Raw genomic sequence first — 12738 nt, 5'->3', positions numbered from 1 at the left:
TGTTGCGGTCAGGTATGGCACAAGCCACCAGAATATATTATCTATAAACGCAGTAAAATCTCTCTCGCAAGAATCATTACTATTTTACATGTTATAGAGTCAATAAAAAAATTATTAGAAGTGTAACAAAACAAAAAGTAGATCACAATCAATAGTCATACGGGTGGAGGGAGGGGCTCCAAAACAGTGCGGCTGTACCAACACTTTTAGTCCCTTCATCACTTACCCACCTTAATCTTAAGGTTGCCCATCCCAACATTCAGATTTCCCAGATTAGCTTCATTCTTCATCTCATCCTGAGTTGAATTCCTGAGATTGAGCCATGGGTGTTGCAGACACTGCTGAGCAGTTGGTCGCTTCTCTGGTGAAAAATCAAAAATGGGACAAAGAAACTCTGCAAATTCACGAGCATCATTCTCCGAAAATTTGTATTTTTCAACCAGCAATCGATCAAGTGGCCAGAATTTCAGCCTCCGAATCCTCTTTAGATCCCCGTGCCTGTCGAAGAAATCTTTGGACTTTGCTCCTCCAATGGCTACCTGCCCACCCAAGCACAAGAGAGAAATCAAAATCAAAGTTATTGGATAACTATGTATGGGTAGAGGGTTACTAATGTGCTTACCTTTCGAGGCATCTTTCCAAGGAGTTCCATCATTAGAGCAAGGTGATCCTGAAACCAATCCAATCAAAAGTTCCATTAAATTGGTATATGAAAAGATTCACAGAGACAATACTTTAACATCATCATGGCTAATTTACAGAATGTTCTACTTAATAATAACTAACATCAAGTTTAGCATTTAGGCGATCAATCAATAACAGTTGATAAGGGGAAGGTGATTCAATAGCTTGCCTTTTTAGATCATTCCAAGGTAGTTATTAGGTGGGTATCAACAAAACAAAAATAAAGGTTACCATTCGATAATGCAATGGAAATTCATTCTTGACTTATATACCGTCGCTGGACAGCAAACTACACTTCAGTACAAAAATGCATATCAATTATTATATAATCTAATTTCGCTCATTCTTGAAATATATGCTCTACATAGACAAGAGCCCAAAGTCCAGTACAAACATGCATTTCAATTATCAAACAAGTTTTTTTTTTTGTTAATGTTTACTTATCTTCCATACACCCACCAAATATGCCATGACTGGAAAGGAACCTAAAGTCCACTTCAACATATATATATATTCTATGTATAGAGATTTTATATTTTCTTAGATATTTATCTTCCCATCCGCCATGAATGCCCTCTGGCTGCCATTTCCACTTCAAGGAGCCAGGGAGCATCTGAAAATTATTATGCTCTAAGCTTATCACTTGAACAAAGGACATGATGCCTAACTAAATCTAATATTAGCTGGATATTATAGATAATATATGTGTAATATAATAGAAGTATTGCATTATATTTTCCAATATCCTTCATCTTATTGTTCCTTTATTTGCTATTTCCATTTATAACTTCAAAGATAAATCATGAATCCAGTCAAACTATCTGGTCCTAATTTCCATGGTTTAGCAGATTATAACGGATCAAACAAACTAGACGACAGGCAAAACCATCCTACCTCATCCTCGCTAAAGCCTTGCCCACTATTGGGAGTAAACAACATGTCCCCAGTAGCAAGTTCAAAGGCAGTGCAAGCAAACGACCACATGTCAATAGAGAAGGAATAGCCAGCTTGTAGTACTACTTCAGGAGCTCTATACTGCCTAGTTTGGATTTCTTCTGCAAACTGCTTATCGGCCCAACATGCATTTCCAAAATCCACAACCTTGCATCTCATATCAATCCCATCCAGGGTTCTCTCACATTTTGCAGCTCCTCCCATGGAAGCTCTTCTTTCAGATATCTTCAATACTGCTCTTCTTGCTCTCCTTTTCAACTTTTTTTCGATGATACTCATGGCAACTCCACCATTTGGGTTCCCTTCAGGCCTTTCAAGAATTGGCATGAGCCCAGACCTAACTGGGTCTTTCGTAGGATCAATGGTGGAAAAGAGAAGAATATTTTCAGGTTTCAGGTCACAGTGGATTATACCAAGTTCTCTATGCAAGTAATCCAGACCCATCAAAATGCACTTGCAGATCTCCCTAATTTTATTCAATCCAAGGCCTTTGTATCGGTTATACCTGATCAGCCGGAGTAAGCTATCACCAAGAAATTCCAGGACCATGCATAGATGCTGCCCATTTGGGCCCGTATGCTTAAAGTGGTCGATGAGTCGCACAACACATTTAGAATTTGAGGGATCACCATTGGCAATAGCTGAAAGGACTTCAATCTCATGAAGGGCTGCTTCAGCAAATTGTGCTGCACTTTTCTGGATCTTGAGAGCCACATATTGCTGACAAAAAGAAAAAAAAATGTGAATGAAAACAAAATAGACAGACAGAATTCAGCTTATACAAAAAAAGAAGCTTTCACATACATTTTGCATCACGAGACAACAACCTATTTTTGTATGCGTGTGAGGAACCTATCTGATATACCACCGGACAAGAAGTGCACAACAAAAAGTTGGGTATTCAGATCAAACAACTAGATTGGATCGTTTTAACCACTCAAATCCTCAAATCTGCGTTAAACTTTAACACCCAATTCACGTCATGTCATGCCTATATATTATAATACCAACAGGTGATTGCAATCTTTATTGTCCGTGATAAATAGGGAAAGAATGAGCATTTCTCTGGCAAAATTCCAGTCCATACAAAAAGAGACAAATATGATATCTAAAAATCAATAAATTCCAAAAACTTTAATAACCCGATATAAGATTTCACAGAGTCATAGATAACGTGTGATGAATACAAAACAAGATAGATTTCAAGCAAGATCAATCCAGAAAACATGGAAACAATCCAAACCCAATAGAAAAAATATATAAAAAAATTGAATCATAAAGAAAGGGAAAAGGAAAGTACAGAGGTGCGCGTGTCGTAGGCGAGCCAGACGGTAGAAAACTGACCCCAACCCAGCTTCCTCTGAGCGATGTAGCGGCCACCGGCGAACTGATCCCCAACTCTAACAGCGTGGTACCCTCCTTTCCTGTACGACTCCATTCCCTCCTCGTCTTCCTCCGACCCTGATGACGACGAACACGACATCTCTCTCTCTCTCCTTCCCTCAACCGTCTGATCTGATTACAAAAGAGTAATCTTTTTCCTTCGATTCAATTCTATCTGTCTCTTTAGAAACAACCCTTTTCCTTTGGATGACGAGAAAGAAAATGGGTAGATATGAGATTTGGAAGAAGACCCAACAAATTAATAAAAAAAAAAAAGTTGGGTCTTTTGTGTTTACTTGCAGCTGATGATGAATCAGAAGGAGAAGAAGACTTTTCTTATGTTACTTGAGCTACTATTTGTTGGTGTTGTTGGTGTTATTGGTGTTATTTTTGGTTTGTGGCCTTCAATACAAAGAAACACCCTCTATCTCCACTTTTTTCTCTTTTTCTTTCCTCCCCCTTGACACCTTCCTCTTTGGCTCCCCCCTCCCACCTGATGAGTCTTTTTCTTTTGCTTCTCTTTTTCTTTCTCTTTTATTCTCACCTTTTTTCTTCTTTTGAAGTTATTGATATTTAACAATTATTTTGTCATTTTAATAGGTGATAAATAATCAAACAACAAATAAATCACTGTAGTTTCAAAATGATTTATAAATACCTGTGATTTCCCTTTATAACAAAATATCTATCTGTACAAGTTTCGATCATTTTCTTGACAGAATCTTTAGGAAATTATTAATTTTTTTTTTTTTGGTGAAAAAAATTAGAAATAATAACAAAAGAAAAAGAAAAAGAAAAAAAATAGTTTGAGGTGGTTTGGTCAACCAACCATATAACAGGCTAGAAGGGGGTGGCATCTCAAACCAATTTTTTGGAGGTAAAAATGTAATTTCATTAGAATTCTGTTGAAAAATGGCTGAAATTTAAAGGAGGAATTATTTTTATTGCAGAGACATTACATACCACATGAATTTATTTGATACAAGGTCACACCATAGAGATCAATTTAACAATTTCTCCATTAAAAACTAAGGATCTAATAAATATTAAAGACAAAAAAAAAAAAAAAATCTGAATAATTTGGATGAAAAATGTTAATTATTTTATTCCAAAAAATCTGAAAACATAGAAAACAATGAAAAAGCAATTAGGTGGAGTGAGGAGATCAAAATTGCATTGGAGGAGTTGATCGGTGGTTGTTGCCTGTTGGCAATGATGCGCGTCCGCCACCTGCGTTCTTATCCGTATATCTAAAGCTTCTTCTATTATTGTGAATCGGGCTTCATTCATGACGGCGGCCCACATGTGGGTCATTAACTGGGTTCTGAGGCCCATAAAAGTCAAACTGGGCTATTGATGTTGGCCCATAAAACAAATATCATACAAATATCATGATTCATGAATGTGGATATTTATTTATTTATTAAATATTAAATATCATGATTCTTTTCTTGGGCGTGTGAAAGTCAGTAGGGCACACAGCACAGGCCACCCTCAAAACAGGCCAGACGAGGCGGTCTACTAAGCAATTGATGGAGAAAAGACAGATTAATATCCCCACTCTTCATTAATTTGGATAGGACAAAGATTTATCAGAGAAAAAAGATGATGTGGGGACATAGGCTGTTGTTTCACTTTTAAAAAGTAAAAATATGTGGATATGAACAACCTACCGGAAACTGGAAAACGACATGCTGCCAACCTATGCATTCCACTTACTCTCTTTATTAAGGTTCAGGCTTTGAAAAACACATTTTAATTTTAATTTTTTTTTAAAAAAAAAAAGTTAGTTCATGATGCGTTACTATCTCATAAGATTTATTATTTTAAAAATTATGTCATCAACTCATAGGATAGTAACACATCATTTAAAAATCTACTTTTGAAAATAAAATTTGAGATGTATAATATTTCTCTCAAGTTTTTCACAACTTTAAGGTGTGTTTGGTTCACGGAATTGAGAATGATTAGAAAAATGAATAAGTATTATTGGGAATATAAGAGATTGAAATGAAACAATTATTCAAATTCTTTAATTTGAAAGCAACATATATTTCATAATTAAAATTGAACTAAACTTATTAAAAAACTCATTTAATTTTTTTTTTTTAAAAGGCTGAACATGTGGTGGCCGCCTACCCACAACATGCATTGAGGGTGGTGCGGAGGACCTCACCGTGGCTCTTTGGGGTGTTGCGGCCACCCTCAGTACCATCGGGGGTGGCCGCAACCACCCCTAGGGACCTCTGGGGGTGGTCGCGGCCACCTCTGATGTGAATCGGGGTGGTTAGGCCACCTTCGAATCTCACCGGGGGTGGTCTTGGCCACCTCTAGAGGGCCTCGCCGGTCCACTGCGAGGCCCTTTGGGAGTGGCGCTACCACCCTAAAGCTTTTTATGGGTGGCTGACCACCCACATGATTTTTTTTTTTGGAAAATCTTGTCCTTGCCCTCGGGAATAGTCATTCCTCTTATTTTTTAGATGAATGACTATTCCTATGTATAAAGGATTAGTGATTCTCACGAGAATCACTATTCTTAAAAATAGACCCTTACTAAACAAAATAACGACTATTTCACAGGAATAACCATTCCATTTCAGGGGTTTATTTTGTGAACTAAACAGGCCCTAAGAGTCTATTTGGTTTGCGAAATAGATCACTGAAATAAAATGGATTGACATATGGCTTACATAAAAGAATTTAATAACCCACATGTATGAAAAATTATTAGAATCTTTAATGCCTATGAGCTCTTAAATCACCATTCTCTTTCTCAAAAAATAAATAAATAAATAAAATCCAAAGATTGATGTACACTCCACCGGTGACATGGAAGTGAAAGATATGTTTTTGGTGTCTACATTTTTAGATAGAGATCCAAATAAAATTTTGTTGCTATAATCATGACAGATAAAGACGAACGTTGAAATTCATTGAACATTATGTAGATTTATTTTACATGGCGTAGTAAATGCCACTAGGAATGTCAAGTCAATTCGAAAGAGATCGAGTTAATAAACTCCCATTTATTTTACATGGAGTAGTATCCTGCATTCTTTCCATATTAATGTCAGTGTCTTTTTATTTGTTTACCCTTTTGGATTCAAGGTATAAAGTTTTCAATTCAATACGTACATAAGCCATTCCACCTATCTGTTGATTGTTTTCCTTTTCATTCATTCCTATTCCTGGGTCTAGATATCTGATATCCCCTGTTATTGGAAGGAAAGAAAAACAAAAAAGCAATTACTGAGGAAAGCAAGGAAAAACATTTCAAAAGGTGAGAAAAGAATAAGCTCAGGGTTGTACTGCATACCTTCAAATTGACATTGAAATGTCTGAAATCAGTGGGGTAGGGCTCAAATTGACTAGTCTCATGTTGGAAGAATTAATAGCCCACGTGTGAATTATAAAGAAACTCTTGAGAGACTGGGTTTTATAACGAATTTAGAGAGTTTCAAACTTGACTAATTATCTCAATCCTCTTAGATTAAGATTGATAGCATAAATATGAATAAATGATGATGATCATCATCATTGGCCCCCAAACGAAGGCTCAAAATCTGAAACTAATCCTTCATTACAACAAAAAACATTAATCTACAACAGGGCATGCAAATAGAAGACACACTAGCTAGCAGATCGGGTGATAATCAGGCTTTGGGTGCAAGAATCTCCATTACACAAGACCAGGTTCCAGTGACTCCAATAACGATCCCCAAAACCACAATAGCCCCGTCCAAAACCATCCCAATCCAACTCATCTCTTCCTTAAACACCAGCAAATGAAACAGAGCTGGCAACACAAAGCCCAGAACAATACACACGCTGCTCCCAACCAGGGACAAGAAATCTGCAAAGTTAGGCACCAACAAAGCTAACAAGCTCACTCCCAAAATGACCACCCACCTCTGCCATATGCAGTACCTAGAGCCACAGAAGCGCCGCTCAATCACCTCATAGACCGGGTTCATCATCAGCGGCAAGGTGAAGAACAGGTTCACACACAGCCCCAACTGGACTAAAGTGCTAATCCATCCTTGGCCGAGATTGGTGGTGATTATGTCTTTGGTTTCTTCACCAAAAGCAAGGTAACCCAGAACTCCAAATGATCCGTACAGCAGAGAAATGAAAGCCATACACAATCCCAAGACCTTTCCAAACTTGTCCTTGTCTTTGGTTTCTGATTCCAACGGCAAAATCATTCCTATCCCTTCAAATGCATACACAGCCACACCCAGACCGTAAAGGAAAACAGATAAACCCCCAAAGGCCTGCAAAGCAGGTCTGCGCTGAAGAAAAAGCGAGATGTCCTCCACCATCACCACTCCCATGGCACCCAAATCCACCACATCCGCGAAAATACTCAAGGGAGCCAAATGGGTCAGCGTGGGAATCGAGTTCAAACCCAACTGGAACGGAAAACAACCCCAGAGATACCACGACTTTGAGGTCAAACCCAGAATTCGAGTCGTGGACGAGGAATCCGAAAGATGAGAGAGAGTGTTTGATATGAAAATCAAGTAGCTGACGGAGAATCCTGCCTGGGCGAGGATGATCATGACGTCGACGGAGATGCGGCCGAGGGGCCCACAGACGGCGAAGCCGAGGTCGCCGAAGGAGGAGAGATTGGAGAGGCCCAGGACGAGAGGGTCCTGGAGCTTGCGACGGGTGCGGACGAGGAGCATCATGCAGTGGTAGGTGAGGAGGGCGACGGCGAAGAGCATGAGGGAGCCCATGAGCCAGCCGGTCCTCTTGAAGGTGTAGGGAAGGCCAAGCACGCCTGCGCCGACGATGGCGATGAAGACGTTGGCGAAGGTTTTGGGCTGGGAGGAGAGGTGGCGGTGGCCCGGTTTGGCCAGGAGAGGGGTGTCCTCTCCCGGAAAAGGTGGGATTTTTAGGACATGTGCGGATGAGCTCGCTTCCTTCTCAAATACCATGATGTTTTTTCTCGAATTGTTTCAGAATTCAGATACTACCTGGGATTTAAGGTTGAGAGATCGGAGCCAATTGATGGGGACCAACAAAGATTGTTCCTTTGAAATTATGGGATCGATTGAGTTTGAGGATGACTTTCTGGGGGGAGGTTGCTCAGTTTCCTGTCGATATTTGAAGAGCGAGGGCGAGAGAGAGAGAGAGAGAGAGAGAGAGATGGGCAAATGAGGTGGGCTTTGCTTAGAATGGGGTCGCCGTGTCGGAGGGTAAAATCAAAAAAAATGGGGACCAAGTAGGTGGAATCGTGGAGGGTCCGAGAAGGCAAATTAAGACCCGTCATTATTCCTCCACACCATTGAAACAGACTTCTTTGTTGGAACTGTATTACGCTAATAATCATATATATTATATATATAAAGGCTGAATCACTCTTATAATGTCTTAATATTGCGATATGTGATGTAAATTTTAATACTAAATCCATTTTTTAAAGCATAATATGTAAACTAGTTTTTTAAGAGTGAACCGATTTTTATTTTAAAAATAGGTTCATTAATTTAACGTAATTAATGATGCTTAATTATATTTAAAAAGTTTTTAATATATAAATTATTCAATAAATTAAATATTATTAATATCAAAATCAAATAAGAAAACAAATAATAAAAATCAAATTATGTATTATTATGGTTTAATCACTTTAATATGTATATAACATAAGTTACATAATATTGTATGTTATAGTTGACTTAGATGAATGATTGGATGTAGAAACAAAATAGAAAAAAAATTCATTGCATTATTTTTGTTTTTTTAAATATATAATTGTATAGATTGTCGGATTTTTTCTCGACATAATGATTAGATATTTATTTTTGATTTCATTAGCAAAAATAATCTTTATTATATATATATATATACACACACACATACATATGATTAGCATCTTATGAGCAATTATATATTCGATGTCCAAACCAAAGTGTGAAACCACAACGGGCATCTTGGGGCTTATTTTTGCTTAGTGTCCATTAATTTATAAAATCGTTAATTGTTCGATATAACATGCTTCTTATTTGATATTTGTCCGGGGCCTTTTTACCTATGAGATTTTTTGTTTATTTGTATAATTTATCCGGATTTTCAAATTTTTTTTTTAAGTACTTTTTATTTTTTTTTATTTTTATTTTTAATTTTTTTATGCTTTTGAAAGAAAAAGAAGGCAAAAATTTATTTGATTATTATACAAAAAATGAACTTCGAAACACCTAAGAGATAATTAAGATTAAATATAATGTGAAATGATTATTTGATTGCATTGTTGACTGAAATATTTATTATTATTTTGCTATGTACTTTTTTTAAGGCTCATAATTATATGGGTTTTATAATTTGTATGAAATATATAAGTATAACATTAATAATATTAATGATTGTTACTAATTTTCTATTAATGCTTTGATAATCACAATCCAAGTTTTCTTTTCGCTATTTTTTTTTTCTGCTTTATATTTTTCATTTTAAACTATACATACAGGAACAAAGATTTTAACATGTTTTAATTTATATGGATTAAACTAACTAAAGTTAAAGGCCTTATGATATATAGTAAAATTTTATGCGACTTATACATTTATACAATATTCTGTGTATGATTGTGTGTCATTATGTTGAGTAATATATTGATGTATAACATTTAGTATGTTTTTTTATTTAAAAGGGCGTCAATGTTTATTTATTTATTATTTAATTTAATTTAATTTTTTATTTTTACAACTTATAATGAAAAGTTCGATAGAGATGTGTTTAAATTTTGAAATTAAACTATAACAAAAAATCTCGCGCATATTTTTTTCTACAACCAAAGTACTTTTCGAATGTTCATAATTTTGAGTTTTATTTGTGTTGAAATCTAATAAGTATTACACCAACAATATTAGAGATTCTTTCTAATTTTACATTAATATTTTGATTAAGCAAAATTCAAGTTTTCCTATTGCAATTATGAAAAGTAAATTTCATAATACTTATGAAAAGTACAATTATAATGTTTTTTAATTTTATAATTAAATTGCAAGGAAGAATCTCCCGCATTGCACAGGTTATAAGTTAGTATTACATAATTCTCAGAAATATATATATTATTTCAAAACAATTATCCATCTTTAATCGTCTTCAACAGGTTCAAATTGGGAACAAAAAAATATTTGAAAGAGAAGACCGGAAAGAGTTTATTAAGATCAATATTACAAGTATATTAAGATATACAACTTTCAAAGAAATTTAGTGTTTTCAACTTACAAACTAACCAATTCGGGTCTAGTTTTAGTTAAAATTAAACTCTTTGAATTGCGTCTAATTACAAGACGGATTTTATAGCACCCAAGCCAAACCCTTATATCTAGAAAAAAAAGCCAAACCCTTATAAGACACGTGTTTCCATTCCAACCCAATTCAATTCCAATTAAAGCTCCATCCCAACCAACCAAGTCTTTAACTGTAGTATTGTTAAAGACTTGAGATACAATTTTAGTGAAAAAAACGTAACAAAATGTGCTTGACAGGGCATTATTCTGTTTCTAAAGGCAAAGTTATCATGTAAATAAACCTAAAAATTAAGTTTATAATCCTTAACTTAATAATGTTTAAACTATAAGCTCAGTGTTTATTTGAAGCTCTATTTTTAAAATTTAATTTCATATAACTTTTTGAGATCTATAAGAAGGAATTTATCTCCATTATTGCATCACAAGAAAAACAAGATAATCAGCATAACGTGTGACACATTCTCCCAAGAAAACTTTAAATATACGATAATGCATACACATTCACTATGATATGATAAAAGCGGTTACCTAAATGTTAGAATGATCCAAGTCATCCTCATTAAGCCAATAATAAGGGGACAGAAGTTAGGCAATCACTTCCATCCGACTGAAACTCAGCCATTCGCATGTGGTTATTAACCATGGGTAAAGAGGAATAATGATAAATGTGGCCACAATTTCTTATCATGCATCAATAAATTAAACAGAAAATTAAAAATTATATCGAAAGTTTCAGAAGATTTGACCTTTGATTCATTCTTTACCACAACTTTGTTTATTGTTTCTGGACATCGTAATCACACTGTTTGCACTGTTACAAAGTTAAGACAAATGAACACAACTACGTCAGATCCGACCAATGATGCAAAGCATGAAAATTTGAGGCATATATTGTATGTTTATTTGTGTTTTTGTCTTGCCTTTTGTTTTCCAATAATAAATAAATACATTAACAATCAATCTAAGATTCAAAACACTCTTTTTTCTAAATATGTCTTCTTCTCTTGTTGTAAAAGTATTTTGAGCTGTGGGGCCAATCTGGTTTCTCTGAGTTTTTTTCACAAGTAGAGCTCAGCATCTGTCTAGGTTTCTCAAAATATGCAGGCACAATTCATATAAAACACTTTCTCAGATGTGGATTCCTCTAGAAATCAGTGGTCAGTGTTAACCTTTATGTTATGTCATAACACTTTTTCAAACTTAAAACAAGAAGTAATCCCAAAACACTAACAAACATACCTAAATATGCATATACACAACAACAGTTAATGTTTTGGCATGAAGTCACTAGATATTGGATAACCCTGCAATTTTTCCAGCTTGGCTCAGGCTATTTCTAAAGTAAACACACGGCTATGGCCTATGCACCTAGGTACCGAATCAACTTCATGGTTGCTGGATACTGGCACCAAACAAATTTCATCATTGAATTCTAGTAGCCAAGGCTTGTTCATGCTTGCCAAGCATTGCAAGCAACTTAAATATTAGTAAAACTCATAAAAATAAGGGGCAAAACCATTTACATAAAAAAAAAAAAAAATAATAATAATAATTGAAGGGCTCATTCTAACATACTATATGTCTACAGATGCAAATCAAGGCGAAGCAACAAAACCCATGATTCTAAACCCAAGAACTACAGGCCAAACGAATAAGTTTCCAAAGACATCTGGCTAAAGCATAGAACCCATCTAATTGAAGTCAACAGGTAATGTGGTTTATCTCTATGCAAACCTAAGCACACAATAGAAATAACCATTCTTTCACTGTTGGACATGCTCCCCAATATTACCACCTTCATTCCCATAAATCTGACATTGCAAGCTTTATAACATAATCCAAAAGCTCAAGTCATGGCTATCCAAAATTCAAACAACATCGACGATGTACTAAAATTTATTAAACCAGACAGGAGAATGACGGACTAGGTTTGCCATTCGAAATTCACTTTGCAGTCAGACACTCAGCACTGCTGTGGACTCATGCACTGTCAGTAGGACAAGGCTAGCAACTACTATTGAACCTGATCTCTGCATATATACCACATCCCATTCCAAAAATGCAACAAAAACCTAACATTATGTGCTACACTCATTAGCTCAATTACTTTCTTCTTCTTCACTCCTCTTACATGTAATGGGTAATGGGAATTTCACCCACATCTAAGCATATTGCAGCTTCTATTTGATAATAAATACTTAAGACCCAGTAGATAACATAACTCGAGCTATTTCAACAAGAATAGGCTACCCAGACTCCTCAACTCTAGATGAAACAATCATATAAAAGCAATTCAAAAATTTTAAGACAGAAGAATCTCTCACCATCAATCATTAATGTCCAAAAACATCGATATGATTTGCACAAGTTTTCAAACTTTAGTTCATAAACGCAGCTTGATTTACATCCATATGTAAGCCACAATTCATTCAATTGAGTAAACTTTGTCTTAATG

The 12738-nt window shown here is 35.5% G+C and overlaps 1 protein-coding gene and 1 pseudogene across 1 annotated transcript; both read right to left on the bottom strand.

Moving 5' to 3' along the window:
• Window positions 1-3530, bottom strand: LOC132171799 (Protein kinase superfamily protein). Its single transcript, XM_059583199.2, has 4 exons — window positions 2939-3530; window positions 1579-2358; window positions 623-670; window positions 1-539 (listed from the first exon to the last, which is right to left on the bottom strand). The coding sequence occupies exons 1-4, from the start codon at window positions 3119-3121 to the stop codon at window positions 219-221; spliced, it is 1332 nt and encodes a 443-aa protein (XP_059439182.2). The 5' UTR covers window positions 3122-3530; the 3' UTR covers window positions 1-218.
• A 2954-nt stretch (window positions 3531-6484) lies between these two features.
• Window positions 6485-8198, bottom strand: LOC132170383 (amino acid transporter AVT3B pseudogene; annotated as a pseudogene).
• Window positions 8199-12738: the final 4540 nt, after the last annotated feature.

Source organism: Corylus avellana, chromosome 1 (assembly GCF_965113065.1).
Source record: "Corylus avellana chromosome 1, dhCorAvel1.hap1.2, whole genome shotgun sequence".
NCBI lineage: Eukaryota > Viridiplantae > Streptophyta > Magnoliopsida > Fagales > Betulaceae > Corylus > Corylus avellana.
This window is presented reverse-complemented; position numbering and strand designations above follow the sequence as displayed.